Source organism: Ovis aries, chromosome 3 (assembly GCF_016772045.2).
Source record: "Ovis aries strain OAR_USU_Benz2616 breed Rambouillet chromosome 3, ARS-UI_Ramb_v3.0, whole genome shotgun sequence".
NCBI classification, from domain to species: Eukaryota; Metazoa; Chordata; class Mammalia; order Artiodactyla; family Bovidae; genus Ovis; species Ovis aries.
In genome coordinates this window covers 184,380,025-184,407,386 of record NC_056056.1, presented here as the reverse complement: position 1 = coordinate 184,407,386, position 27,362 = coordinate 184,380,025, and the positions used below count along the sequence as shown (strand labels likewise).

Here is a 27,362-nt window from a genome sequence, read left to right as displayed (position 1 = left end):
ATGAGAAATAACTACTAAAGGGCACAGAGTTTTCTCAGGGGTAGTAATTAAATATTCTGAAAACTGACTGTGATAATAGTTGCACAATTTGGTGACTATATTAAAAACCAGTGACGCATAAACTCTAAAGGACTGACTGGATGGTATACAAATTATATCTCAATAAAGCTGTTATACAAAAATACATGGAGTAAATATTACAGAATTGAAAAAAAAACTCTACACTTATCCTTGAACACTTTTCTCAGTAACTGAATATCATACCACAGTTGTATCAAAAACTGAATTAATCTTGTTAAAATATATAATATTTTATATCAATAGAGAAAAACATTTTTTCTTTTTGCACCTTCATTTCTGATTGAAAAAGATATCTGGGAATATTTCAATAGCATACACAAAAACAAAGGAAAAAAGCAAATCTCTGGGAATCAAACTGAGCAGGATTTATTTGTACATTTATCTCCTTCATGATTTACTTGTTAGTCTCTTAAGTTATTACATATTTTTCTGTGTATCTAGAATGCAAGGAACAATCTCCAAATTGCATGGGTATTTTTGTTATAAGATTTGTAGCAGTAAATACAAACTATAGGTTATCTTTATAATTTTTCATCATAATATAAACAAAATGTCAAGCAGGCATTGTAAATTTTAAACATCAAGTAGGATGTTCTCCACACATATATCACCTGGTCAATTCCCCTTCCTTTGCACTGAAGAATGATGACTTCAAGAAGTTTGGCTGCATGACATTCTGCATCTTCTCCTGCATCTCCACATAGTACCTGCAGTAATAAAAATTTCACTCAGGCACTGTAAAACTTTAATCAAGTTTACATAAAGTAAATATCACATAAAAAGCAGCCATTAGAATCATGGTGTTTGCATCATGAGTTTACCTTGCCAATCCAAAAAAAGGAAGTTCAAAATAAAGTCCATCTATCTTTTTTATCTACTCTAATTCCTTATATGAGTAATAATTCACTTTATTTAACTCTGGATTAAAAAGTAGGCTGTTACCTGTCTAGACAAATAAAGCTTCCCTTTAAGTAAGGCACTAAAAACAATAAAATGATACAATAAAATAAAGAAAAAACCTTCTTAAACAATGAAACAAACCCTGTATTTTCGTATTTTTCTGTTCTTTTTGAATTCCTGTCTATATCCACCCAGTTTTTCATAAAGAAACCATAAATATAATATTACATACCATTGAGTTTTCTCACATGGACTTTATAACTTGAAGTACTTTCCAAAGATATTAAACCATTTAGGACTAAACAGTATTACAGAAGATGAATATAACAAAGCTTACCACACTGTTCCCCTAATGACAATTCTGTATTTTCACTGAATGAACAATTATAGAAAGCACATGTTCATACAAAGAATATGACAGCCTTATAATAAGGTTCACAGAAGAGAGATTTATAGAGAACAGGCATACTTATATTAGAAATTAGGAAATATGAAAAAATTAATGTGTTCAAACATAACACATAAGAAAAAGAACAGACTTAAAGAATAAAGGTAAGACAGAAATTAGGAATAATAGACAAAAAGAGGTAACAAAGAGAAATCAAAACTAGATTCATACTTTAATAGTTTGACAACTTCTATCAAATGTATTATTTTCAAAATTATTTTAAAAAGCAAAGCAAAATTTGAAAAAATGTTAGGAATAAAAGGTACAAATACCTATAAAGGAAAGATTAAAAATGAAAATACTATGAAGAATACTATATCTTTATATTTTTTTAAACTCAGATGAATTAGATAATTTCCTAGACAAATATGATTTAAGAAAGCTGAATTTAGAATCTTTCCAGATAAAGATGACAGATATGAACATCCCCATTCAATTTTATCCCTTCCCAAAGGCCATTAAAATGAAGATAAAGATGTTTTAGAGGCATACATCCACAAAGACATATAAAAGGAAAAAGAGACAGCTATAAAACTGTGGAAGCTAGAAAACAGATGGGTCAGGGAGCTGAACTGTAAACAGACAGCTAGCAAAATGAAGAATCAACCCTATTTACATAAACAGAATCCCACCTCTAGGGCAGTGTTTCTAGATCTAGATTCTAAGTATGAATGGGCTCTGGGACCAGAATGCCTAGGTCTAAATCCTAGCTCTGCCATTTATGAGCTGTGTTTTTAGAAAAGCTATTTCACCTCTGTGCCCTACTGTTCCCTTCTGTAAAAAGGAATATAATAATATATTTATGTCATAGGACTATATGGTACAGAAAAAAAAAAATCAGTCCCTTTATCCCAAATTACATTTACTTGGTTTCTTTGTTTGCTGGTTTGAGGTTCTGTTTCTCTTCCTTCCACAAAAGGAAGAGAAGCAAAATATAGTGCAATAGTTTAAAAATGGGCTCTGGAACTAGATTTGTTGTTTAGTCGCCCAGTCATGCCCAACTCTTTGTGACCCCATGGACTACAACATGCCAGGCTTCCCCATCCTTCACTGTCTTCCAGAGTTGCCCAAATTCATGTCAACTGAGTCTGTGATGCCATCCAACCATCTCATCATCTGTTGTCCCCTTCTTCTTCTGCCCTCAATTTTTCCCAGCATCAGGGTCTTTTTCAATGAGTCGGCTGTTCACATCAGGTGGCCAGCTTCAGCATCAATGCTTTCAATGAATATTCAGGGTTAATTTCCTTTAGGATGGACTGGTTTGCTCTCCTTGCTGTCCAAGGGACTCTCAAGAGTCTTTTCCAGCATCACAATTCAAAAACATCGATTCTTCAGCACTCAGCCTTCTTTATGGCCCAACTCTCACATCCATACATGACTACTGGAAAAACCATAGCTTTGACTAGACAGACATCTGTCAGCAAAATGATGTCTCTGCTTTTAAATACACTGTCTAGGTTTGTCATAGCTTTTCTTCCAAGGAGCAAGCATCTTTTAATTTCATGGCTTAAGTCACTGTCCCCAGCAATTTTGGAGCCCAAGAAAATAAAAACTGCCACTGTTTTCATTTTTCCCTCATCTACTTGTCAGGAAGTGATGGGACCAGATGCCATAATCTTAGTTTTTCGTATGCTGAGTTTTAAGCCAGCATTTTTCACTCTTCTCTTTTATCTTTATTAAGAGGCTCTTTAGTTCCTCTTTGCTTATATGACCTAGGTCACTTTTCTAAACCTCAAGCACAAGGCAAAATCTCTCTCTCCTCTTTGACAAAAAGGTGATATAATGCTGAAAAGATTAAATAAATTAATGTATACAAATGCTCAGGAAATACCTGATACACAGTAAGAGGTAATAAGATAATAATATAATAGGAAATAAACTTACTTGCTAAGAAGGACATCATTGTGAACATCACTGTTACTCTATCTGCTACAATACAGAGCAGCTGCGAGTTAATTGTCTGCTTGCTGCTTTCTCTGCCCCTTTTCCTCACTAGCAGCTATCTCTGTAACAGGAAAAACCTGAGGACAGCCAGGTGATTATGACCTAACAAGCTGGGTTCCCAAAGAGCTATATGAGTCTTCAAAAATCGTGATTCTACTCCTGCAGTTTATATGTGATGAAACTTAGTGACCTCCCCAAATCTCCCAGGCTCTTTAAAACTGAACTGAGACCTAAATTAGATAAACTGATTATAAGTTCAGCACTCTTAACAGAGCCTGGCACACATCTCTTCTAGGAAGGAAAACAGGCTGTACACTGGCTATCTTACTCCCAACTCCAAAGCCAAACTTAGGTTTCTGGCTATTTGAGCTTTCTAAAATCTGCCATCTCTATGTAATACAGTTTTATATTTATGAATATACACATATTCACCTAAAAGAGGAGGAAAGCATTAGTCACGAATCACTTCTAGATATAACCAAGAGGGGGTATTTGTGACAAAGATAACACAGTAGGCAATCATGCTTGTGCATAAATGCAACAGTAATCATTATGTGGCTTACAAACTATCCTGTATTGAGTTAAATGATGCTATCTTTCCAACTATTCCAATTTTTTTTTGTCTTGTTTATGTTCAAATTACCTATACCTAGTGTTTTCCAATATATACATTCAATTAAAAGAAAAATCACTAATTGACAAACTGTGATATTTTCCTAGCACTCTTCTTTAATCAAGTAGTAAGTCTATATTTTTGAAAGAAAAAATACATGGAAAATTGTTTACCTAAGCATTGTGAAGTACACAACTATAGAAGTAGCAAACATTCAGTATAACACACAATATGAAATTTTCAGAATATAATTCCAAACTCCATTTGAAAACACAAAATGACAAATATATGTTCATTAGAGCAATATACAACTAAATATATAAGGAATAAATTGAGAGAGTACCTGAAGTGAAATACAACACTAGTCAGTAAACATTAGTAAGAATCACTACGACAAATGATTAGGACATGCTTACCTTTCTACACATTGTAAAAAGTATTTCTAAATGCTTTGGATTTGACAGTAAAGTATTTGTATCTATTGTCACATAATTATGCAGAAGAGGCATCATGTCTGGAAAAAAATTCAAACGCTCAATGAGATCTGAGTGACAGAAGTAGAAACAAATTATTACCACTGAAAGCACATTTCTATAGCACCCACACATTACTATCTTCCCTTGCAACCACAAAACGCTAGAAACTAAAATGGTACACCTGCCCTATTTATTGATGAGGGAAATGTGGATCAGAAAGATTAAAATTCTCATCATTTAGTGATTGTTATGAATTTTCTTCTTTTTCCCCATAGCACTCATTACCATCTGACAACTCTATATGCTTATTTGTCTGTTTCCTAGCCTCTTCCACCCCATATTAGAATGGAGGTGTCAAAAGGGCAAGGGCTGTCTATTTTGTTCCCTGATGTACTGCTGAGCCTAGAACATTGCTTAGAATATAGTTGACATTCAGAAAATATTAATTAATATATGGATATACACTCTGACTGCAAAGTAATTTAAGATTCAGTAGGAAATATAGCCTTCCTACTATGACCTCTATTCCTAGGGCTAAAAGCCCTACAACAGCACTACTCAACAGGAAAGGAAGAACAATTATTTTCTGATTAGTACTGGAATCATGTCTTTATGTCAAGTGTCAAAGGATATAATACCTATCTAGACACAGAACAACAAAAATGTTACATGGTCAAAGTCATACCTGTAAAATATTCAAAACAATCCTGCTGAAAAACCTCATATAATATACCTAGAAGCTGCCACATTTGAGGAGAAATACCATGGCAAGTTAAACTGTAAGCCAGTGAAAGAATTTCTTCATAGAATTCTAGAAAGAAGAAAATCTCTAGTTAGAATCCTAGGAAATAGCAAAAATTAAACACAAAGACCACACAGAAGAGGATTTAGGCTATATACTCACATATATCTTATATCTAACATACTTTTGAGCATGTGTTTCTCAGCTCCCATCTCTTGCTATCTCTATTAATATTTGCCATCTTCCATTTTTCACTAAGATCTGCCCCCTACTCAATAAGATATGGCAAAGATTTGTTTTGACTAAACTTACTTGTAATATTGAAAAGTTATATTTTTTATGTTTTGTAATATAGAAAATAAAGTTTATATATAAACCCTTATTAGAAATGGATACAAGAATGAACAATTATTGTATGTGTCTCATGCACAGGATTTTAAATTTACAATTAATGTTCTTCAGAGAACTTAATTCATCTAGGTGAAAATATCCATCTGCTGCATGTATTTTTTACAAAATATATACAGAATATATTTTGCCAATTTACAAAGCTTGTAAAATTAGTACAATGCTTTTCAACTTACTTCAAGATAATTATACTTACTATTAAAAGAGTCCAAAGGGAATATTCTTGCATTTGTACATATACTTATTATTCTTACCCTCATTCAGAAGGAAATTATATCTAAATATAACAATCAGAAAACACAAACCTCAACACAAAAATTTCAAAAATTTCCTACCATGTCACTGAACAAAAAAGTCTAACTTCAAAGTTTTGGGGTTTTTTTTTTTCCTTCTTCTTATTCAAGGGAACCAATATTCACCCTGGAAGCTTGAATAAAATTTTTTTCTGTAACATTATTCAAATTTTAATATATTTAAAAGCTAGCAATACAGATATTTGCCTTATCAAAAGCAAAATAAGATAGAAATCATAGATATTGGGAAATAATTTAGGATAGACAATCACTTGAAATACAACCAATGGCCTGAATAAAAAATTTCTGAAAGTTCTGTTCAAGAAAGCAAATGCCTCTTCCTAACATGAAGCCTAAAAGAAAGAAAAGAGGCCCAGTATTTCCTTTCATGCTCTTGATGGCTACAACCTGTGTACTTTACCAGGCCACTCAAGATGCTCAAGACCAGGACTATGAATCTGAGGGAGAAACTAAAAGGCACAAAGCTTTTCCAGTTTTTTTTTGTGGGAGGTGGGGAATAATTAGGAGGATCATGGTCTGTGTTGGGAGTTTGGACTATGGTGGGCAGCAGTGTAGGACCCAGTGTTGAGCAAGGCAGCACAGGCCTTCTAAGCAAACCATTTTTATCGCAGAATCCTGGCTGACTCTGACCAACTCCAGCCTTCCCACTGCTTTGGTGAGCTACCAATATCCTTCTACCAATTCCATTTATGTTTAAATTAACCATAAGTTGTTTTCATTTAGTATCAGCTAAGACAACGGACTATTAGGGTAGGATGGTTGTACTAACTTTGATTTACTGCATGAGATAGAGCAGTTAAATCAGTAATGGCTAAGCCTGCTGCTGCTGCTGCCGCTGCTAAGTCGCTTCAGTCGTGTCAGACTCTGTGTGACCCCATAGACGGCAGCCCACCAGGCTCCACCGTCCCTAGGATTCTCCAGGCAAGAACACTGGAGTGGGTTGCCATTTCCTTCTCCAATGCATGAAAGTGAAAAGTGAAAGTGAAGTCGCTCAGTCGTGTCCGACTCTTGGCGACCCCATGGACTATAGCCCACCAGCCCCCTCCGTCCATGGGATTTTCCAGGCAAGAGTACTGGAGTGGGGTGCCATTGCCTTCTCCCATGGCTAAGCCTAGCTTTTAATAATACATGAAGTTCAAGAGTAAATTAGCAATAAAAACAGGCAAAAGAAGGAGGCAAAAGTGGGACAGTGGAAAAAGACTGGACCATGGACATAAACATGGTGAGACTGCTATGGTGGGGTCCTACATTAACAGCCCACAATATCTTCCAGAATTAGGTTTTTCTGGTTTAACCTAAAATCTTACATGACTAAATATTGGTTCCAAAAAAGGGCCATTAACAGTTCATGCATCACAGCTAAAAACACGAGAGATCACCTTGGCACTAGAGATGAGATTAGAGGAGACAGGCAATTGAAACTTTTCTCCTCTGCCCACTACACTTAAGAAATAGGCCCCTTTTCTTTTCTTAACATCCTGATGTTGTAATTGCCCAAATTACAAATGTGGTATAGGCAGATTACAGAAAGTTGGTATAAACCACTTCACTTTGCTTTACTTCAGTTTTTTCCTCAAGACTACTTAAATTTCAATGGATATTACATACTTGTGACTTATTTATTTTACACCTAGTGATTTGTACCTCTTAATCCCCTTGACCTGAAATAGTTACAAGCATGTAATGCACAGCACAGGGGATATAGTCAGTATTTTATAACTTTGTATATAGCATATTCTATAAAAATATCCAATTACTATGTTGTAAACCTGAAACCAATACAATATTGTAAGTCAAATGTTTTCACATGTTTGAAGTCCTTAAAAGAATATTTTTAATGGAGAATTTTCAGTTACATCTCTTCACAGAAAGGACATAAGTGAATATATTCTTTCTGAGTGTATCAGAATCTCTTAAGTTATGGTCCAGGAAGCTTCATTTTAACTAGATCCTCGGTGATTCTTATCCACATCAAAGTTTGAGAACAACTGCTTTATAGTGATGATTTCAAAAGTAAGGACTACTTTGGCAAAGTAGAGGATAATCCTCTAAAATGGGAGAAGAATGTATTAGAACACTTAGTAGAGATAAACTATTCATTTACATTTAATCTCATGTTTTACATTTCTCTTTATGTACGTAAATGTAGCACAGTAACATGTATATTGCATATAAATATATACTCAAGTATAAGTCACATACATTAGAAGTACATGCTCAATTTTTTACTAATGGTGTGAATGATAAAAGTTTGGAGACGGCTGCTCTAATGTGGTAACCTGCTTTTGTTCCATCTTTCTATCTCTTTCACTATACAGGCTACATTTCTCTCCTACCCATAAGACTTGTGGCTGGTATCTTCAAAATGCTTGGATACTATGAAAAGTTGCCTCTTCTACAAATCCCAATCAATCTGTAACATCCAGCATTAACTACTGACTCTACTCAGAATTCAGGTACCATAACATAAACAGAATAACAATTAATTCACACTTCTGATAGAATATATGTCTATCATCTCACATTTTTCAACCCTAAAGTAACCTCACCTGAACCTCATCTTAGTTCTTTCTTTCTAAAAAACATTTAAAATCTCTGTTCTTTAAAAACTCCAACAACAAAAATTCTTAATTGGGTATGTTAAGCTTACCTCTAAATGAAAAATCTAGAAATCTAATATTAGAAAGTATATCTAAAAATTGAACAGAAGGCAAGCTTCTCTTTCTCAAAACTGTCCATCTTGTTGAATTTGAAGGGCTAAAATGCATTTTTCATCAAATTTAAAAATAGTCTCAGTTTACCTTTTATTCTATCTTTGAACTTACCAATTACATGTTTCTGTAAAACAAGATCAATGATCCGTAGACAGATATTCTCTAACTGCTGAGTAACCTAAAGACAAATTTTAAACATTTAGTTTAAAATTCATCATAACCCTTAATTTAATCTATGAATTTAATATTATCCCAATAAAAATACCAATAGGATTTTTTTTCCAATAGGACCTTTTGAGAAGAGAAATTAAGAAGTTAATACTAAACTCCATGTGAAAAATTAAACATCAAAGAATAACCAGGATATTCTGAAAAGTGGGCTAATGATGGAAATTTGGGTTAAAATCATAATAAAATTACAAGTTAAATTAATTCCTTATCTCATATTTTATACCAATACTTTAATTCCTAATATATCTAGGACTTCAATGTGAAGACATAAAAATACTAGCCATCTTTTTCAGATTTCTAATTTTACTTTTCATACATTAAGTATTTATACACATGTAAATATTTCTTTTAAGGAAATCTTGCTTTCAAAGCTTGCTTTTAGTAAGTCAAAGTTCAAAATCATAAGACTGGCAGTCAGGAGACCAAGATTCCAGTCCTCATTTTGCCTCTAGTTACCTATGACCTTGGCAAAGCCATCTAGCTAAAGGCTTTAAGATTTTTCATCTATAGGTTAGGGAAGCTAGATTTGATTAGTGTATCTCAACTTTAACCCATTCCTCCTTTGATAAACACAATAAGGTCACATGCTCCTTTAACTTTATTTGAAATTCAAAATAAAAGTAATATCAAGAATTAAAAAATTAAAACAGAAACATAAAATGGTGGGGTTGGTTTTTTTTTTTTTTTCCAAACTAATCCTGATGCTTATCCTACTACTACCCATCCTCCAGACAAACATATTTGGGAAAACTTGACAAGACGATTTCTAAGTTCTCTTCAAATTTAAAATACAAGTTCTACATATAAAGAGAAAGAATAATCCTTAAGTATACATGCAATTCAACTTGAAAATCTCACCATTACAGAGAGGCCCATATACTTTCAACAAGGACACAGAAATACAATAATGAATATGAAAACAAAAATTCACATTAAGTCGTTTAGGCAAAGAAAGGCCTGCCCAGGAGAAGAAAATTGAACCATTTTAAGAACCTGGTAAGCATCCATTAGTATGTGATAAACACACGATAAGTCAACAGCCACAGGGTTTAACAATGCTATTTAAAGAACCAGCACCTGCTTCCTAAGTCCCACATACGTATAAAACGAGAGCTGCCATCATTGCCAAACAAGTCAACTGTGCTGGCAGAAGTAATGAATACAAATCTAATTTAAGTAAAGGCTATATAATATATAATACTTGAGGAGGAGAGCAGCAGGTTTTAGGAAGGCAATAATTGATATATTATCAGGATATATCAGTTGACTGCAACTCTAAATCTACAAATTCCCAACTCCGTGAACATGAGATACTACCTGAACCTTGTGCTCTACTTCTGCAAAAGGGCACTACCAATACCCGCGCTATGGCAGGGGGACATGGTAACATTCTACCAGCTAATGGATAAGGGGAAGACAGAGGATGAGATGGTTGATGGCATCACCGACTCAATGGACATGAGTTTGAGCAAGCTCCGGGAGTTGGTGATGGACAGGGAAGCCTGGCATGCCGCAGTCCATGCAGTCGCAAAGAGTTGGACCTGACTGAGCAACTGAACTGAACTGAACGGATATGAGAGTGCTTGACAAACATCTGCGCAAATTCTTAATCCAATGTTGTTCTGGAATTCAGCCTAGGAAAGATGATGTTTTAAGCTCTTCTTCCCTTCCATTCTCAGGTATTTGTTACATCAGTATTTTATTCTGTTATTTAAAATTTGCCTCTGTAACTGAATAGCAGTCTCTCTCTACCAAGAAGATCAGACTGTGGATTCCAAACAACAGGGCTATGTTCTATTAAATTTGGTTTTCCCCCAAGCCTACCCTGGCACATAGCAGATGTGATGAACTGAACTAAGTTTAGCAAAAGAGATATACTATATACTTTAAAACCACATGCAACATTTCCCTTCAATCATTTTAATACTTTTCTTTAAAATTTGAGGGTAATTTTTAAAATCCAGCAACATAACCAGCAATTTAAAGGTCAAGACTTTAAAATTCATGACCAATGATAATATAAATTTCAGTTACTATAATGACATCATGAAACACAAGGAAATCCTACCTCTTTGTGGTCTTCTACAACTGTCAAGATAGTATCAATGGTATGTAAAATTCCCATAGCCATTACAGTCTTGTCTTCAACTTCTTCATATTCATCACTTTGAAGAACTTTGCCAAATATCTCAGCCTACAAAAATAGCAAACACATTCAACAATTAGTACTGCTACATTCACACTTCTCTATGAGAAGTGAGCAAAAGGACAGTGTCACATCTCCAAAGGCCACCACTGCTCAAACTTTAAGATATGCAGTTTGCCAAGTGAATATTGATGATGGAAACTGTCATGTTTTAAATATAGCCACTTTGCCCTTATCTAGTCACTAAAGTGGAATATATACTAGCTATTATAATCAAACAGCAAATAATTAACTTCTGGTTGCCATTAAATAAATCCAAAATCTAGGAAAACTGAAAACTATACATTGAAATTATTAACCATCAGAATTATTAGAGCAAATATTTTTACATTAGCATTTCAGTTACATACAAACTAAACTTCAAATTTTGGAGTTTAATTTACTTAGATTATTCAAAGCCTTTATACCAAACTAACATAAAGCTATGCCCAGTCTTACCAAATGCTGAGTCATATCCACAGCAATTGAGGCTACCTCTTGGCTGTATTCACATATCATCTTCTGGATAACATTAGTAACATCATCATTTTCTGTCTCTCTAACAATGTGCAACAGCTCCTGCATAATAGGCCTTACATGTGGCTTCATATATTCCTTGGCTAATGCAATAAAAAACAAACTCAGTAAAAAATATTAGCGATTCACAAGTGAAACTTACTTGGTCACAAGGTAAATAACACAGGGTAATAGGTTCCAGATACCTATGTGCCTGATGGTAAGTAAGTTATAAAGTTGTACCAAAATAATGTTCACCAATGTATCCGTTTTCCCATGAGTAATATATGGACAATCAGTCCTGCACAGTAAAGAACTCTCCTGACCCAAATGCCAATAGCTCCCCTGAGAAATTTGCCTGAACTAATTTGAATCACATGTATCCTCTGTCATCAGCATGACTTATCAAACAGGAATATGACAGCATGATACAAGTGTAAAAACCATTTACATAAAGACTATGCCCACATTGATGATGCTCATTCACCCCAATCTCCAACCACTCTTCTCCCCACATGTGTTTATCTAATATTGCCTTCCATTGGAATAGTGTTGTATAGGGATAAAGGCTAATGTTCTTCATAATGCAGAATTTATTTTTAAAGGTTTATTTGAATTTTGAACAGCGCATTCTTCTAAACAAACAAAGGAGATATGTGTTATCACTCACTAGAAATGCAACTTGCTGCTTTCAGAATGGGCAGAATCACAAGAATCCTAGAGCTAAAAGGAATCTTGAAGCCATCTAGTCCAATCCCCCTAAATTTAAATATATGGCAATCTAAGCCTTGACAGATCACATATCTTGCCCAGGTCTAGACGGCAAGGCAGGAGCTCAGTCAAAACTAGACTCCTAGGTCTCTCGATTCCCCATCTACCCTAATGTTTAACAATCATCAACTTGTTTCCTAATCTCAAATTCTTCTGGAAACCACAGTTAACAGACATTCCTAAAAGTGGCAAGAATAAACTCTTATAAAATTCTGAGGGGGCAAAAGCTCAAAAACCCAAACTCTGAACTTTAAGACAAGGAAGTAAACAAAACTATTTGAGAAGACAACATCAAAATTATTATTTAATTAAAAATACCCTCTAAAAAATGTATTCTTATTCTAAATTTTAAATTTTGTTAATTTAATAATAATTTTGGTTTTACCTTGTGTCTGGTTAGAAATTAATGACTGAAGAGCAAGGGCAGCTTCAACCTTGACAGGCATCTCCTTATCCTCAATCAGGCTCTTCTTTGCTAGATCAACTGCATTTCTTAGGTTGAGCTCATTATGAAATTTCAAAGAACTGAATGCATGAAGTACCCAACAGGACTATGTTATAAGGAAAAAGTTAGTAGGAAACTATTAGGATTATGGTTTTATGTAACAATGAATATAAAAACTTCTAAGTAAAACATCATTAATCCTACCATGTACTATTTATTTATTTGTTTTTTGGAGGGAAACATATTAGTCTCAGTTGCTAACTTCAGGATTCCATACTTCTTATAAGAAAGGCAATTTTATTACTTCTAAATTACCTTTATGCAATATCATTATTCATAAGAAAGATTAAACAGAACCCAACTTAAGTGTCTCTAAAAAAAAAATCCTGTCAATGCTTTAATAAATATTATGACTCACAACTTATTATTTATATGCAAAAGCACTGCAAGTCAGTGTTGACATTCATTTACTGGTCATCATAGCAAAAATGAATAAAATATTTTTTTCCCTTACACTAATCAGCTTAGGAAACTTGACTTTTTCAGTCACAGAAGATAAAAAAAAATTTAACCTTGTATAAATTACCAAACTTTAAACTATTAGACCACTAAATCATATTATTTTTTTAAAGTCTCTATTGCATAAAATACAATTGACAGTAATTAATTTGAATGACTAACGACTTGCAAGAGACATACAATTAATAGTCTGTAAAAACAGTAACCTACTTATAAAAATACTTGTGCACCCTCTACATTTCTAACCTATATTCACACAAATATTTCTCTAGTGACTATTATCTCTTTTTAAATATTTTTATTTATTTATTTGATTGCTCCAGGTCTTAGTTCTCTGATCAGGGATTGAACCCAGGCCCCCTGCATTGGGAGCACAGTGGTCCTCCAGTGGGACCACCAGGAAAGTCCCTGTCTTCTATTTATAAAATGCATTGGTGTGTACAAGGCATTGTTAACATATATTGGTTTTAGCAAGATACTTTGTTGTGCTGATACAGTTACAAAAGTAAGCACTAGGCTGTTAAAAGTTCTATTTTTATTTTTCCATAAAATATATTGCTTCTATAAATAATATAAACTTAGAATACAAATAAATTTACATGGATTATTATTTTCTACATGTTATTAAAGTATATCTAACTATTACACTAGAAATCATAATCAAGAGTTTAGCCAAAATATAATTTTCCTGCTGTTTTGGACACTAAAACTTAGTCAGCTTATGAATTTACATGGTACCACTGCTGCAGCATCACCCCTCTCACAGTATGTTCTGCATATGCAGCAAGTGAGGCAAAGGCGGGCAGCTGTAGTTAAAATCTAGACATCACTTTATTTACTAATTTGCTCTTTATTCAGCTTTTATGACTATAAAAGACATTCTCACTGACTTCATTTTGTCCCAGTGTGGTAAAAGATAAATTTGTCCAAAAGTATTTAGTTCAATAATTAACTTACAAATGAAGATTTCAAGACACTAATTTCGAGACATAATGAAATATGGAAAAACCTACTCTGGCTCGAAGGTATCCCAGGTTAGACAATAGTAATGGAAATACATGATTCTGCAACAGTAACTCCATTTGGTCCTTGAATAAACTCTTCTGTTAGGAAATAGAAATTGAGTTTAACTTATTAATGTCTTTTTCATATGTAAAAATCACTTCTTAATAAAGCTTGTTTCTTATGAAATACTTAATATACTTCTTTAAATTTTGTAAAATTATTGACCTACATAATGCATGTTTTAAAACAAGAGAAAAATAGTCTTTAGATAGAAACTTGGTATTGACTGATCTTTCTAGAAACAACCCTAAAGTTATTTTGTATCATCTTTTTTCTATAACAACAGTTTCATACTGAAAAAGTGAATAAAAAGCCATTTTAAATTAAAAAAATTAAAATGACAGAAAGAAAAATATTTAGTCAACTCAATTATGCAGAGTCAGCAGTTTTAAATTATCCATAATTCTCATATTATCTCATCTGCCTATGCTTCACAGTGTTATTAAGTAAAGTAAATTTGAGTAGCTTAACCTTCAGTAAAATATCAGCTAGGGAACCAATCACATGCAGGGCTCCATCTTTCTTCCTAGGATCAAAGTTCGGGTCTGTTAGGATTTGATAACAGAATGCCATCATTTTTGGCAACACCTAAAGAAAAGAAATAGAAGAATCCACTTTAGTCTACATGAGCTTTCACTGCTTTACTATCATATTAAAAATGATGTACAAATTTTCAAAAATAAAGATATTTTATTGTGTTCTATCAAGCAACTACAATTAAGAAAAAATATTCCTTTTCCCTTATGAAGATACAAAAATTTTTTAAAGTTACAGATTATAACTACTAACATAATTTTTCAACTACAAGGGGCATTCATTAGAATGTCAAATCAACACAGTCACCTTTCAGTTTTGTATTTAAAAAGAATAACTACATACCTCTTTTCTTTTCTTTGCAGCAGTATATAAGAGAGTCTGGGCTGCTGTGGTAGGAGAAGCATAATCTTCGAAAATATCTAAGATTTTAGATTTTAAAAGTTTAAACCATGTTAGCAAAAATACAACTACTTATTATAGTTTAAACCTGACTGACCACTACTCCAGAACCAAGAAATAAAACAGTCCATATATAACACTGGTTATAAGCTAAGAACATATCATGACTGCTCTCATACACAACAATATTTATCAAACTCTATAGGTTGTCCTTTTAAATAATCATATTAAAACACACAATACAGTTCCACTGAGGATAGGAAAAATGCTTTACCTCTATCAGAAAACAATAAAAATGTATTTACTGTTTACTGTGTACCAGGCTCTGTTCTAAGCTCTGGGGATACAAATATCAAAAAAAGGTTCTCATCTTGCTTACACAGTAAGAGAAAGAAACAAACTGATTACACCCAAACGCACACAAGACAGTACAGCTGAAAACACCGCATCTCAGAGGGGTTAAGTAATTTGTCCACAATTACACAGTAAGCAACTAGGCCAGTATTCACATCCAGACTGTCTTAACATCAAGGCCTGAGCTCCTTCAGTCTGTTTTTTTAAAAATATTTATTTTTTCTCTGGCTGTGATGGGTCTCAGTTATGGCATGTGGGATTATCGATCTTTGTTGGGGCATGTGGGATATTCTAATTATGGCACGTAGGATCTAGTTTTCTGACCCGGGATCAAAACCAGGCCCCCTGCATTGGGAGCATGAAGTCTTAGCCACTGGACCGGCAGATAAGTTCCTCTCCTTCAGTTTTTACCAAATCTAAAAACACCATTATTAATATCAGTCAATATACTTAGAAGTATTTTGTTCATATAAATAACTGCACGTGACAAAAATATAAAAAGGAGACTAGTAACTGTTTCCCCCAATAGCTTTCTAAAAGTAAAATACACACACTAGCCACTGCGTTCTAGTCCACAGAAGGAAACTATTAAGGAAAAAAAGACACAACCTAGTCTTGAGTTATCCATATTCTCTTTTAATCAATAAAGTGTAACACACAGAGCTCTTAACTATTATATTTTCCAAAACCTGAAGTACTTTCTTATTTAATATGAAGAGTAAGTAAAGTAACAGTAGTTTTCAGAAAGCTAAACAAATACACTGCACTTATAAAAGTTCACAGGTATAGAAAAGCCAAACACTAAAAAGAATGCCTTAAATAAGACAGAAGAAAGATTAGCAAGTAATTCTGTGCTATTTAAAGCACTGTGCATGTGCCGAGTCACTTCAGTCATGTCCGACTGTGCAGTGCTATGGACTGAAGCCCACCAGGCTCCTCTGTCCATGGGATTCACCAGGCAAGAATACTGGAGTGGGTTGCCATGCCCTCCCCCAGGGGATCAACTGGCACAAGGATCGAACCGACATCTCTTAAATCTCCTGCATTAGCAGGTAGGTTCTTACCACTAGTGCCACCTAGGAAGCCCATTAAAGCATTAGGAAGGAGAATTAATAAATCCTGCATTATGTATCATGATTTTGAAAAGGAAATGATAGAATGGAAGGATAAACCAGTGGTAAATACTTCTGCATTTACTTTTCTCACACTTCTGCTTTTCCTGTACTTTGTCTCCAAGAGAAAGAGGCACTTCCTCACTTACCGAATCAAATAATACTAAACATAAAGCACTGTGAAAACAACATGGACCAATAATCTGGCATCTATTCTAGTAGGCTTAGTTCAGGTAACCAGAAACACATGTCCCAAGAAGAGGAAAGCACTGTGGTCACAGTCCCTTCATCATGCCTTAGGTAATGCTAGTCTTACCATTATTTATTTGAACATTTCACTGAATGCAGACTAGTGCCAAGAACTTGCAAAGTCATGTAGGTCTGTAGAGGAATGGAGAATGCAAAATAAAGCAAGACAGACCACCAGGTGGTCAATATTGAAATTTGATTGGCTGATTCTTTGCAACCACAGATGGAGAAGCTCTACACAGTCAGCAAAAACAAGACTGGGAGCTGTCTGTGGCTCAGATCATGAACTCCTTATTGCCAAATTCAGATTTAAATTGAAGAAAATAGATAAAACTACTAGACCATTCAGGGAGGACCTAAATCAAATCCTTACGATTATACAGTGGAAGTGACAAATAGATTCAAGGGATTAGATCTGATAGACAGAGTGCCTGAAGAACTACGGACAGAGGTTGGTAGCATTGTACAGGAGGCAGTGATCAAGAACATCCTCAAGAAAAAGAAATGGAAAAGGCAAAATGGTTATCTGAGGAGGCCTTACAAATAGCTGTGAAAAGAAGAAAGCTAAAGGCTAAGGAGAAAAGGAAAGATATATCCATTTGAATGCAGAGTTCCAAAGAACAGCAAGAAGAGATAAGAAAGCCTTCCTCAGTAATCAATGCAAAGAAATAGAGGAAAACAATAGAATAGGAAAGACTAGAGATCTCTTTAAGAAAATTAGAGGTACCAGGGGAACATTTCATGCAAAGACAGGCACAATAAAGGACAGAAATGGTATGGACCTAACAGAAGCAGAAGGTATTAAGAAGAGGTGGCAAGAAACACAGGAAAACTATACAAAAAAGATCTTCATGACCCAGATCATCATGATGGTGTGGTCACTCACCTAGAGCCAGACATCCTGGAATATGAAGTCAAATGCGCCTTAGGAAGCATCACTACAAAGTGAGTGGAGGTGATGGAATTCCAGTTGAGCTATTTCAAATCCTAAAAGATGATGCTAAGAAAGTGCTGCACTCAATATGTCAGCAAATCTGGAAAACTCAGCAGTGACCACAGGACTGGAAAAGGTCAACTTTCGTTTCAATCCCAAAGAAAGGCAATGTCAAAGAATGTTCAAACTACTGCACAATTGCACTCATTCACATGCTAGCAAAGTAATGCTCGAAATTCTCCAAGTGAGGCTTCAGCAGTACGTGAACCGAGAACTTCCAGATGGTCAAGTTGGATTTAGAAAGACAGAGGAACCAAAGACCAAACTGCCAACATCCACTGGATCATCTTAAAAGCAAGAGAGTTCCAGAAAAACATCTACTTCTGCTTTATTGATTATGCCAAAACCTCTGCCTATGTAGATCACAACAAACTGGAAAATTCAAGAGATGGGAATACCAGACCACCTTACCTGCCCCCTGAGAAATATTTTCGCAGGTAGAAACAACAGTTAGAACCAGACATGGAGCAACAGACTGGTTCCAAATTGGGAAGGGAGTACATCAAGACTATATATTGTCAACCTGCTTATTTAACTTATATTCAGAGTACATCACGTGAAATGCCAGGCTGGATGAAGCACAAGCTGGAATCAAGACTGCTGGGAGAAATATCTATAACCTATATATATATGTGTATAACCTATATATGTGTATAACCATACACAGATGACACCACCCTTATGGCAGAAAGGGAAGAAAGACTAAAGAGCCTCTTGATGAAAGTGAAGGAAAAAGTGAAAAAGCTGGCTTAAAACTCAGCATTTAGAAAATAAGATCATGGCATCCAGTCCCATCACTTCACGGCAAATAGAGTGGGGAAACACAGGAACAGCACCAGACTTTATTTTCCTGGGCTCCAAGATCACTGCAGATGGTGACTGCAGTCATGAAATTAAAAGACACTTGCTCCTTGGAAGAAACGTTATGCCGAACCTAGACAGCATATCAAAAAGCAGAGACATTACTTTGCCAACAATGGTCCATATAGTCAAAGCCATGGTTTTTCCAGTAGTCATGTAAGGATGTGAGAGTTGGACCATAAGAAAGCTGAGCACTAAAGAATTGATGCTTTTGAGCTGTTGTGTTGGAGAAGACTCTTGAGATTCCCTACAACTGCAAGGAGATCCAACCAGTCAATCCTAGAGGAAGTCAGTCCTGAGTATTCATTGGAAGGACTGATGCTGAAGCTGAAATTGCAATATTTTGGCCACAAAGAACTGACTGATACAAAGAACTGACTCTCTGGAAAAGACCCTGATCCTAAGAAAGATTGAAGGCAGGAGGAGAAGGGGACGACAGAGGATGAGATGGCTGGATGACGTGAGTTTGGGTGAACTCCAAGAGTTGGTGATGGACAGGGAGGCCTGGTGTGCTGCAATTCATGGGGTCACAAAGAGTTAGACACGACTGAGCAGCTGAACTGGACTGAACTGAAGATAGTCCCTGCCCCCAGATAGCTTCTTCACTGTGGGAGAAACAGTGGTACACAAGTAACATCTTCCTATACTAACTGCCTGAGTACGCATGAAGTGATTAATTCATACTGGGAATAAAGAGGAATGAATTTGGGCAACCTACAGAGTTCAGCAGCCTCCAGGAAGATGCAAGGCTAAAAGGACCCACAGGGAACAGAACCACACACTGGTGTCAACAAAAGTAATTTCCTTCCCCTGAGGAAGATTCAGTCCCTAGGATAAGGACACAAACTATATTGCAGCATTCCTAAAATATGCAGAAATGCAAAGGATCTCCCAGACCAAGAACAAACCCAAATGTGTAGCCCAAAAGTCATAGAAAGGAATGGACTCTGTAGATCAGCATCACAATAGAAAGAGTTGCATAGAGATGATACTGCTTCAGCATCCTAGACAGGGTTAGATAAATAAAGTAGCTTCTCATCTCAAGACCACTGGCTCAGCTGAACATCAAAACTTTCACGAGTTTTGGAATTTATCATGCAAAGCAGAACTCTGGGAATTTCACAAAGTAATAAATCTACTCAAAAGTATAAATTTAGTTATACTACTTCATATAACCAGGAACTGATGAGGAATAAAATAATTTCAATTACCAAATTTCATCCTTATATACTCATATGGATCTTCCTGCCACAGTTCTTCATCCTCATCTTTATAGCACATCACAGAAAAAATCACATCTTCAGAGATATTCTAAGAGAAAAAACAAACCAATAAATGGATATAGAATATTCACATTTGGGGAATATTAATAATGAAAGGCTTTATAAAGTCAGTTTTCCAAACTGTCATATTAATGTTTCTAACATATCTTTAAGATCTGTAATAAGATAACACTAAACAAAATCTATCCTAGACACCAAAGATAAAAGAATTTGCTTTACTTTTCAGCTACCATCTTAGAGATTACAGAATTAAAGAACGCATACTTTGAGAGGAAAAAATTTAGCTCCTAACATCTTCAAATTACCCAGTTGTCTGTATGTAAATATTACTTTATTTATCAATGGTCCATAACTTTTCATTGATTTGTCCCTTATCAATGCTGAATTAATCAATGCTTAACAATGCTGAATTCTACCTTTAAGTGAAATTGATACAAACAGAAAACTTTAACTTTTGCTGTAGAATTTAACAACCTAAAAAAAGAAATAAAAACCTACAAAAGAAAATGGTCATTTATCAGGCTGCATTTCCTACAAAAGAACACTACCTTAACTACAACCCTGGCGACTGGTTTCAAAATGCTGTTATACAAAATACCTCATTTGATCCTAGCAACTTGCAGGTAAGGAGGGGAGAAAAATACTATCTGACGTATCAGAGGAAAAACAGAGGCTAAATGAGATTCCAACCAAGATCAACTCATTTAACTTGAAGGCCTCATTCTTCTCAAATATTTAAACTTCTAAACTCTTTATATGAAACATAAGATACTCTTCTGAAATTATTAATGAAAACAAACATATGTTAAATATAAAATCTTGGATTAGTTAACACTGACCTTGTCTAGAAAATTTTTAACTAGAGGATAATTTCGGAGACCTGCTCACTGACACTAACCTGTATGTGCGGCTTCATCTGCTTCCAAGTCACAGAATGAACAACTCCTTGGTTGAGATAGTTGAAAGCTTGCTGAAGAACACGGGGAGCTACATACTCTTTCTGCCTATACTGGTCTAAAATTTTCAGTAGTACCTACAGGAAAATAGGAAGAGAAAACATAGGAAAACAAACAATTTTAAAGTTAACAGGAGGGGCATTTTAGGCATGACATAAAATCAAGTCAGAGGTTACAACAGAGATAAAAAAAAAAACTAACATTTTTAGAGAAATAAATATTTTGTGAGAAAGCACATGAGCTTAGATAGGTCCTTGTTATACTGAACTGAAAGGTATCTCACTGTGATCTTCTGCCATTTACCCTACTTCTAACCTGTGGAAGTATTCAAAATAAGCCTATATTCTATTCCACATACTAGCTCTTCAAATAAATTAACCTACTGTAAAATAACAGACCTGACTAAATGAACACTGAAAACACTATATCCATATAGTGAGAGACACCATAAACAGATTTTTAATATTTGACAAAGGTGCATTTCAACTAGAAAAAAAACGTCATTCAAAAAAAACCAGTACTGGGATAGTTGACTAGGTAGCTCCTAAAAAATTAATGTAGCTCCCTAACTAAACTTCACACCAAAATAAATTCCAGATGGGGAAAATATTTCAACAGCAACAAAAAAAAAGAAACCATAGAATAACTAAAAGAGTGCGGAAATTTTTTATTTTATAATCTCAGACCATGGAAAGTCTTTGTAGAAATAACACAAAACCGAGTTTTTAGAATTTTTTTTTTTAAAACTGTTTCTAAGGAAGGAACCATGTCCAAAGCCACTGCAATGACCCATGTAGGAGGCTGCACTACCACATAGCCCAAGTATTCCGGTTCCTGATCTCCAGAGTCCTTCACTACAAGCAAGCTTATCTCTCTCTCAACTGATGCATAAACTTAAAAGTGTTCTTTTAAAATACGTACAAAATTTACAAATTCAGAACATGAATTCAGTTCAAGTCACATAAAATTCAGGCTTATAAAATTTGTCAGAAGTCTTATCACTGTGGCAGATTCATGTCAATGTATGGCAAAACCAATACAGTATTGTAAAGTAAAATAAAGTAAAATTAAAAATTTTTTAAAAATTAAAAAAGAAGTCTTATCACCAAGAAACTTTCTGGAATTCAGACTAAAAAGGGACGCTACTGAACACAGTTCTCCCTAATATGGCTGTGGTTCACGCGAAGCGCAGGTGGTAGCAGATGAGCCACAACACTAACCAAAGGAACAGCTTTTGATTTAAAAAAACATTTAAAAATATCAGGAATATATACCTTAAATGACCAAGGTTCAGTTGATGGCATGGGTGCAGTTCAGTTTAGTTGTTCACTCATGAGCGCCATTTTGTGAACGGCTTCCACGGCATGGATGCAACCGCATGAAATTTAAATGTGTGTATTTATACATGTTTACATGACACTGAAAACCTCTACTGAACACACTATAAGAAGGCATCAATTTTAGGATGCTTACTGGGGCTTTAATAGCAGTGGAAAGAGCAGAGAGAGAGCTGACCAGCTCCCTGATTATCCTGGTATCCACAACGAAGTACATATTCCAGTTCAGTTCAGTCACTCAGTCATGTCTGACTCCTTGCGACCCCATGGACTGCAGCACGCCAGGCTTCCCTGTCCATCACCAACTTCCAGAGCTTGCTCAAACTCATGTCCATCGAGTTGGTGATGCCATCCAACCATCTCATCCTCTGTCGTCCCCTTCTTCTCCCACCTTTAATCTTTCCCAGCACCACAGTCTTTCCCAAGAAGTCAGTTCTTCCCATCAAGTGGCCAAAGTATTGGAGTTTGAGCTTCAGCATCAGTCCTTCCAATGAATATTCAGGATTGATTTCCTTTAGGATTGACTGGTTGGATCTCCTTGCAGTCGTAGGGACTCTCAAGAGTCTTCTCCAACACAACAGCTCAAAAGCATCAATTCTTCAGTGCTCAGCTTTCTTATGGTCCAACTCTCACATCCTTACACGACTACTGGAAAAACCATAGCTTTGACTAGATGGGCCATTGTTGGCAAAGTAATGTCTTTTGATATGCTGTCTAGGTTCATCACAGCTTTTCTTCCAAGGAGCAAGTATCTTAATTTCATGACTGCAGTCACCATCTGCAGTGATTTTGAAGCCAAAGAAAATAAAGTCTGGAGCTGTTTCCCTGTTTCCCCACTCAATTTGCCATGAAGTGATGGGACAGGATGCCATGATCTTCATTTTTTGACCTTTGAGTTTTAAGCCAGCTTTTTCACTCTCTCCTTCACTTTCATCAAGAGGCTCGTTAGTTCTTCTTAACTTTCTGCCATAAGGGTGGTATCATCTGTGTATCTGAGGTTATTGATATTTCTCCCAGGAATCTTGTTTCCAGCTTGTGCTTCATCTTGCCCGGCATTTCACATGATGTACTCTACGTATAAGTTAAATAAGCAGTTGACAACATACAGCCTTGACGTACTCCTTTCCCAACTGGGAACCAGTCCATTGTCCCATGTTGAAACCTGCACATCTGTTGCTTCTTTACCTGCATACAGGTTTCTCAGGGGGCAGGTAAGGTAGGCTGGTATTCCCATCTCTTGAAGAGTTTTCCAGTTTATTGTGATCCACACAGTCAAAGACTTTGGTGTAGTCAATAAAGCAGAAGTAGATGTTTTTCTGGAACTCTCTTGCTTTTAAGATGATCCAACAGATGTTGGCAATTTGATCTATGGTTCCCCTGTCTTTTCTAAATCCAGTTTGAACATCTGGAAGTTCTCGGTTCACGTACTGCTGAAGCCTCACTTGGAGAATTTTGAGCATTACTTTGCTAGCATGCAAAATGAGTGCAGTTGTCCAGTACTTTGAACACTCTTTGGCACTGCCTTACTTTGGGATTGGAATGAAAACTGACCTGTTCCTGTCCTGTGGCCACTGCTGTGTTTTCCAAATTTGCTGATATACTGAGTGCAGCACTTTAACAGCATCATCTTTTAGGATTTGAAATACAAACTGTCTAATGGGCCTTAAGGCAGAAAGCGAAGAGGAACTAACTAAAGAGCCTCTTGAGGAGGGTGAAGGAGGAGAGTGAAAAATCTGGCTTAAAACTCAAGATTCAAAAAACTAACTTCATGATATCCAGTCCCATCACTTCATGAAACAGATGGGGAAACAATGAAAACAGTGACAGACTATATTTTCTTGGGCTCCAAAATCACTGCAGATGGTGACTGCAGACATGAAATTAAAAGACACTTCCTCCTTGGAAGGACTTCCCAGGTGGCTCAAGTGGTAAAGAACCCGCTTGCCAATGCAGGAGACATAAAAGATGCGGGTTCAATCCCTGTATTAGGAAGATCACCTGGAGCAGGGCATGGCAACTCACTCCAGTTTTCTTGCCTGGAGAATCCCTTGGACAGAGGAGCCTGGTGGATTATGGCCCATAGGGTCACAAAGAGTCAGACATGACTGAAGCAACTTAGCACACACGCACACTCCTTGGAAGAAAAGCTATGACAAACCTAGACAGCATATTGAAAAGCAGAGACATTGCTTTGCCAACAAAGGTCCCATCTAGTCAAAGCTATGGTTTTTCCAGTAGTCATGTAAGGATGTGAGAGTTGGACCATAAAGAAAGCTGAGCACTGAAGAACTGATGCTTTTAAACTGTGTTGTCAGAGACGACTCTAGAGAGTCCCTTGGACAGCAAGGAGATCCAACCAGTCAATCTTAGAAGAAATCAGTCCTGGATATTCATTGGAAGGACTGATGCTGAAGCTGAAACTCCAATACTTTGGCCACCTGATGCAAAGAACTGAGTCAATGGAAAAGACCCTGATGCTGGGAAAGATTGAAGGCGAGAGGAGAAGGGGATGATAGAGGATGAGATGGTTGGATGGCATCACTGACTCAATGGACATGGAGTTTGAACAAGCTCCAGGAGTTAGTGATAGACAGGGAGGCCTGGCATGCTCCAGACTGTGGGGTCACAAAGAGTTGGACACAACTAAGGTACTGAACTGAACTTAATGGACCAATAAAATAATTTGTGAGAAAATTATAGCCATAGCTTTCCTGAAACACTGCAAGGAAATTTTTAGAAATGATAATCCATAAAAGGAATTACTCCATCTAAGATGTCAGGTTTTAAGTATTTAACTATCACTGACAATAAAGAAGACTAATATGCAGAGATTGATAAAAATCTAGAAACACTTTCTTTATCATTAAAGCCTTTTACTATGTCTGATTAATCTTTGTTTCCTTAATACAGCCCTGATATAGCCAATGCTCAATCATTATTAAATTTCATGTGTTGAAACAGAAACAAAAATTTCATAATTCAAATGGCAATACAGATAATCCAGTCTTCATGTCCATCTATCCTTTGTAGTTTGTAAACATTAACATCAACTTGGAGTATTTCTTAAGAGTTCCTAATTTTCACTGTATAGAAAAGTTCCCAAACTTCCACAAAAATGTGTAAGTTCTCAGCTGAAAGTCTACTTCTGAGTTCAACTCCTCTTGAAATAGATCAACTCCTATTACCTAAATCTTCCGATATAAAAACTTAAAACAAAGATGTGTAGGCTTCAAGAAATAGAGGGTAAGAAACTGATATGAGGTCAGAAAGTTAACTGAAGAACATGATCTAATACTGTTGACTGCTGTACAAGTTATCAATCAACATACTTGAAAGGGCTGAGTCCAGCATCAAGGAGGGGTATTCTTTTTTTTGTTTGTTTGTTTGGGAGGGGAATTCTGGCAGTAGTGACCCTAGTACATTTGCTTCTAAAACTGACAGTATTGCATTAGATTCCCAGAGCTGCCATTTCATCCTTAAAAATAGGTAATGTATTAATTAATATTTTATAATCTACTTTTAAATGATAGAAGTGACTTTAACTACTTTCAGTAGTAATCATCCTTTTATTTTAAAAATGTTAAGTTTATTACCTGTTGAATTCCCACTGCATAAGTTTTCAAAAAGAATTCAGAAAATTCAAAGTATTCTTTTGTGACATTTCCTGGGCTTCCATATCTTGAAACACAAAGAGAAAATGTTTAAATACTCAGAATTTTGTAAACAAAACATGCTCATTAGTTTAAATACTTTTTGATAGATACATTCTATAGGGGCAGAAAACTAACACTTTCCCTTTTATTTAAAAGCCCTGAAATCAAATTATGACAAGCAGCACTTAGACTCCAGGCCATACTTAAAATTTCAGACAGAAATATCATCTCTCCATCCTTTTTTACAGAGACTAGAAAGCGAAGACCGTTCACCTCATTACGATCTCAAAGCCTATGATCACAGTGAAGCCTCCTTTAAAACAAGCACAGGGTAACTTTTTGCCCTCTAAAGAAAAATAATCAAATACCATACAGCATCAAGGGGACCTATTCAATTTTATTATATCCAATACTGAGATGCTAACCGCAGATGGTAAATCTAATAACCAGAATTACCGTTCAAAGAGTCGAGCTACAATGTGTAGTGCCCACTTCTTACATTTCCACCAGACTAGTTCTGGTCTATCATCCTCATCAATCTGCAGAGTCTCCTAGGAGGACAAAACACCCAGATAAAACTCCTACAATGAAAGGGTTTATGTGACTAACAAAGGCAGAATAAATGTTGATATAAATTAAGCAATATTAAATATGAATTAAGATTGCCATACAAATGCAAGTTCTTACTTTACAGATTGCTAGGTAGGAATTAAACAAACAAAACTTCAACTAACTAGTGCTACTGTTCACATTTATCTCCTATCTTAAGGCCCAAATAAGTAGAAAACAAAATACAAAACATCACATCCCTCAAAGAAACTCTCTGGGATACCAAAAAGTTCTATATCTTGATCTCGGAGATAGTAACACAAGTGTCAGTCTGTCAAAATTCACTGAACTGTTCATTAATTTCTGTGCATTAATGTGTATAAACTAAACCTCAACATAATTTGTCCCAAGATATAGACAAAGGAAGGAATATTGAGACATCTGGAGATAAACTCAAAATTTAAAATATTTTATAATTTTTATAATTTTATATTTTAATATATTTTTATTTTAATATAATGTTTTATATATTTAATATAATTATATATATAATTTTTAAATTTTAATATATTTTAAGTTAATCTGATTAGTTTTCTGAGTTAATCTGATAGATGAAATATAGTATCACATTTATTGCAGATAAAAATGAGACACCATCTTTCACCTATCAAACTGGCAAACTTAGAATTTAACAAAACAGCATCAG

At 35.3% G+C, this 27,362-nt stretch overlaps 1 protein-coding gene across 2 annotated transcripts in view; it reads right to left on the bottom strand.

Annotated features, from left to right (window-relative positions):
* Window positions 1-27,362, bottom strand: part of IPO8 (importin 8) — a 67,855-nt gene that overhangs the window by 20,901 nt on the left and 19,592 nt on the right. For both annotated transcript variants that reach the window (XM_004006750.5, XM_042247314.1), the window contains 14 exons: window positions 26,564-26,658; window positions 26,048-26,132; window positions 21,060-21,194; window positions 20,090-20,189; window positions 15,252-15,328; window positions 14,844-14,960; window positions 14,321-14,410; window positions 12,729-12,894; window positions 11,516-11,676; window positions 10,940-11,065; window positions 8,752-8,818; window positions 5,148-5,273; window positions 4,403-4,500; window positions 693-788 (listed from right to left, as the gene is read on the bottom strand). In XM_004006750.5, coding sequence (XP_004006799.1) covers window positions 693-788; window positions 4,403-4,500; window positions 5,148-5,273; window positions 8,752-8,818; window positions 10,940-11,065; window positions 11,516-11,676; window positions 12,729-12,894; window positions 14,321-14,410; window positions 14,844-14,960; window positions 15,252-15,328; window positions 20,090-20,189; window positions 21,060-21,194; window positions 26,048-26,132; window positions 26,564-26,658 — 1,539 coding nt within the window. The remainder of the gene's footprint in view (window positions 1-692; window positions 789-4,402; window positions 4,501-5,147; window positions 5,274-8,751; window positions 8,819-10,939; window positions 11,066-11,515; window positions 11,677-12,728; window positions 12,895-14,320; window positions 14,411-14,843; window positions 14,961-15,251; window positions 15,329-20,089; window positions 20,190-21,059; window positions 21,195-26,047; window positions 26,133-26,563; window positions 26,659-27,362) is intronic.